General features: G+C 34.5%; 1 protein-coding gene across 1 annotated transcript; it reads right to left on the bottom strand.

The window, feature by feature from the left end:
* Nucleotides 1,106-2,434, bottom strand: LOC109831192. Its single transcript, XM_020398528.1, has one exon. The coding sequence runs from the start codon at nucleotides 2,432-2,434 to the stop codon at nucleotides 1,106-1,108; it is 1,329 nt and encodes a 442-aa protein (XP_020254117.1).

Here is a 2,909-nt window from a genome sequence, read left to right as displayed (position 1 = left end):
AATAATTTGGCTTTTTAAGGTGTGAGATCTATTTTGGCCATGTTTGATAAGTTTTATAAAATATCATTTTGAATTGCTAAGTTTTGATTTTGTCATCCACTTTAAATTGGCCTAATTATTATTTAATCTCAAATAACGTATAACTAACATAAGAGTATCAGGAATTGTAATATGTTTTGTGCATGGTTGTTTGACACATATGAGATGAATAATGAGGTATATTTATTTTCTTCATATCTATAATTTGAGAATTGAGATATTTTAAGCTTTAAGCTATGAGTTGATATTCCTTTTCCTTTTGAGAAATACATTGAGTAGGGATACTCTGACATTGATTAATAGTTTATTCTTGGATTTATAATTGCTCATTCATACCCTATCTTTTTGTATTCTTATTTAGCCTTCAGTATTGTCTCATTTTTGAATCATTGATGAATATATATTTTTGTTCATTTCCTTCATTTGATTTTAGTTGCATTTTGAACTATATTTTTCACTATCCCATCCTTCGGATCCTATCCTTTGGTGGTACTTGTTATTATCCACTCTAATGGATTTGTTTTAGTTATTTTTGTTCTTTTGTTTATCTTTTTTAGGTAATCGGTGTGTTCTGGAGTAGAAAGTTTGTTGAGTCGAGAACAATGATTATATAGGCATACATGTGTTAGCTTTATTTTTGGTTTTAGGAAAAATCACTATTTTAAATCTTTTTCCTATAAAATCTTCAATAAAAAAAATTTATAAAATATTTCACTACAACAGACATGTCTTTTAGCGACCAACTTTTTTGTGAGAAAAATATTTTCCTCAAAAAATATCACTTTCGATGAGGAAAATATTGTTTCCTCGGTGAATATCAGTAGGTCTTCTATGATGAATATATTTTCCTCACAGTGGACCACCTTTTACGATGAAAATTTTAGTTCCTCACTAAAGATGATCATGATTTGGTCTCCTAACTAGTTTTTTTTTTTTTTGGTAAATGAAAACTTTTTATTCATCAACCATTGAGAACTTATGTACACCTCAAGAATACTCAGCAAATAAGTAGCTGAGAACTCAAAAACTAACTAATACAGTTTCCCTTCTCAAATAGAAAAACCTGTCAAACCCTATTAGTGGGGTTATTGAGAATGATTGTGGAGGCTTCAAACATTATGACCTTAATCAAATGATCAGCAGTGCTTATCTTCTGGGTAAACAACCTTGCATTTCTTTCTCTCCAAATGCAGTAGATTGTAGTTGTTAATACCAGTCTTCTAAGCTTAACCTGTAGAGATTTCCCTCTCATGCTTGAAAACCAGTTCCAAACCTGATTCCAATTGCAAGACTTCTTCTTGAAATTCATCCAATCCATGATTGAGTTCCAAATATAGGAAGAAAAAGTACATTCGAAGAACAGATGATCTCGCGATTCAGAGATTTGACCCGTGCATAGACAACACTGGTTTGAACTGATTATACCTCTTTTAAGGAGCCTATCTTGTGTGAGGAGCCTGTTTTGAATTGCTAGCCAGCTGATAAAAGAGTGTTTGGGTACATTGAGACCACCCCACACTGTTTTATACCATGGCACTGAGATAACAGTTGCTGACAGGTTCATGTACAATATCGATAGAATTGGCGTTGAATTCTTGCAGCTTGACATGATGAGGGTCTTGGTATTATCAGCACCTCCTAAGACCGCCATCACCTTGTTTCTAATTCTGAGTAATTGTTTCCACATCCATGAGTCTCCTGATCTAGCTTCAACCTGCCATATGTCTTCATGTTTGAGATAATTTTCATGGATCCATTTAATCCAAAGAGATTCCTTGTTAGAATGAATGAACCATATGCTTCGTAAAGCAGAAGCTGAATTCCATATTTGAGCAGAATAAATCCCCAGGCCACCTTGTTTCATTCCTAAGCATACCTTATCCCAAGCTACAAGAGGCACTTTAGAAGAATGTTCATCTTTACCCCATAGGAATATCCTACATAATTCATCAATTTTGCGATCTGTATTAGCTTCCAGCCCAGACACTTCGCCAAAGGTTTTAAAGCACTGATAAAGCTTATGCACTGAATAAGTTTCTCCTTTTGCAAATAATAATAAATCATCTGCAAAAATCAGATGGGAGATCTGAAGTTTCTTGCATTTAGGGTGAAACTTAAAGTTCCTGTCTTCCTTTAATTTGGTCAAACTCCTAGACAGATAATCCATTCCCAGGATGAAGAGGTAGGGAGAGAGTGGGTCACCTTGTCTCAGCCCCCGTTCCCCCTTGAAGTAGCCATGTAGTCCTCCATTGAATGAAATAGAATACTTGGGAGTTGTAATACAGACCATAATCCAATGAATCATAACTTCAGGGAAGCCCAGACCAGTAAGAACAGATTGAAGAAAGCTCCAACTGATAGAGTCAAATGCCTTTCTAATGTCAATATTGATCATAGCTCTAGGAGATATATGTTTCCTGCTGTAGCTTTTAACAAACTCATGGGCTAGCATAGTGTTGCTAGTTATGTTCCTCCCTTGAACAAAAGCACTTTGTGCTTCATTAACTAAGCTTCCCAAAACAGATTTTATTCTATTTGCAATAATTTTTGATATGAATTTGTAAATGCAATTGCAACAAGAGATGGGTCTAAAATCTGCTGGGGTTTTAGGACATTGTACCTTTGGAATAAGAGTTAGTGAAGTTGAATTTACAGTCCCCAAAAGCTTTCCAGTCTTGAAAAAAATTTTAATGGCCAAAGTTACCTCAGCTCCGACAATTTTCCATGCTGATTTAAAGAATTAGACATTATATCCATCAGGTCCTGGTGATTTATCCTCAGACATAGAAAAAATTGCAGACTTAATTTCCTCATTTGTGACTGGATTAGATAACATAATGATTTGTGAATCACTGAGACAAGGGCCAGCT

This window comes from Asparagus officinalis, chromosome 2, assembly GCF_001876935.1.
Source record: "Asparagus officinalis chromosome 2, Aspof.V1, whole genome shotgun sequence".
In the NCBI taxonomy this organism is placed as follows: domain Eukaryota; kingdom Viridiplantae; phylum Streptophyta; class Magnoliopsida; order Asparagales; family Asparagaceae; genus Asparagus; species Asparagus officinalis.
The sequence above is the reverse complement of the archived record's forward strand: the minus strand, read 5'-3'. Positions and strand labels throughout refer to the sequence as shown.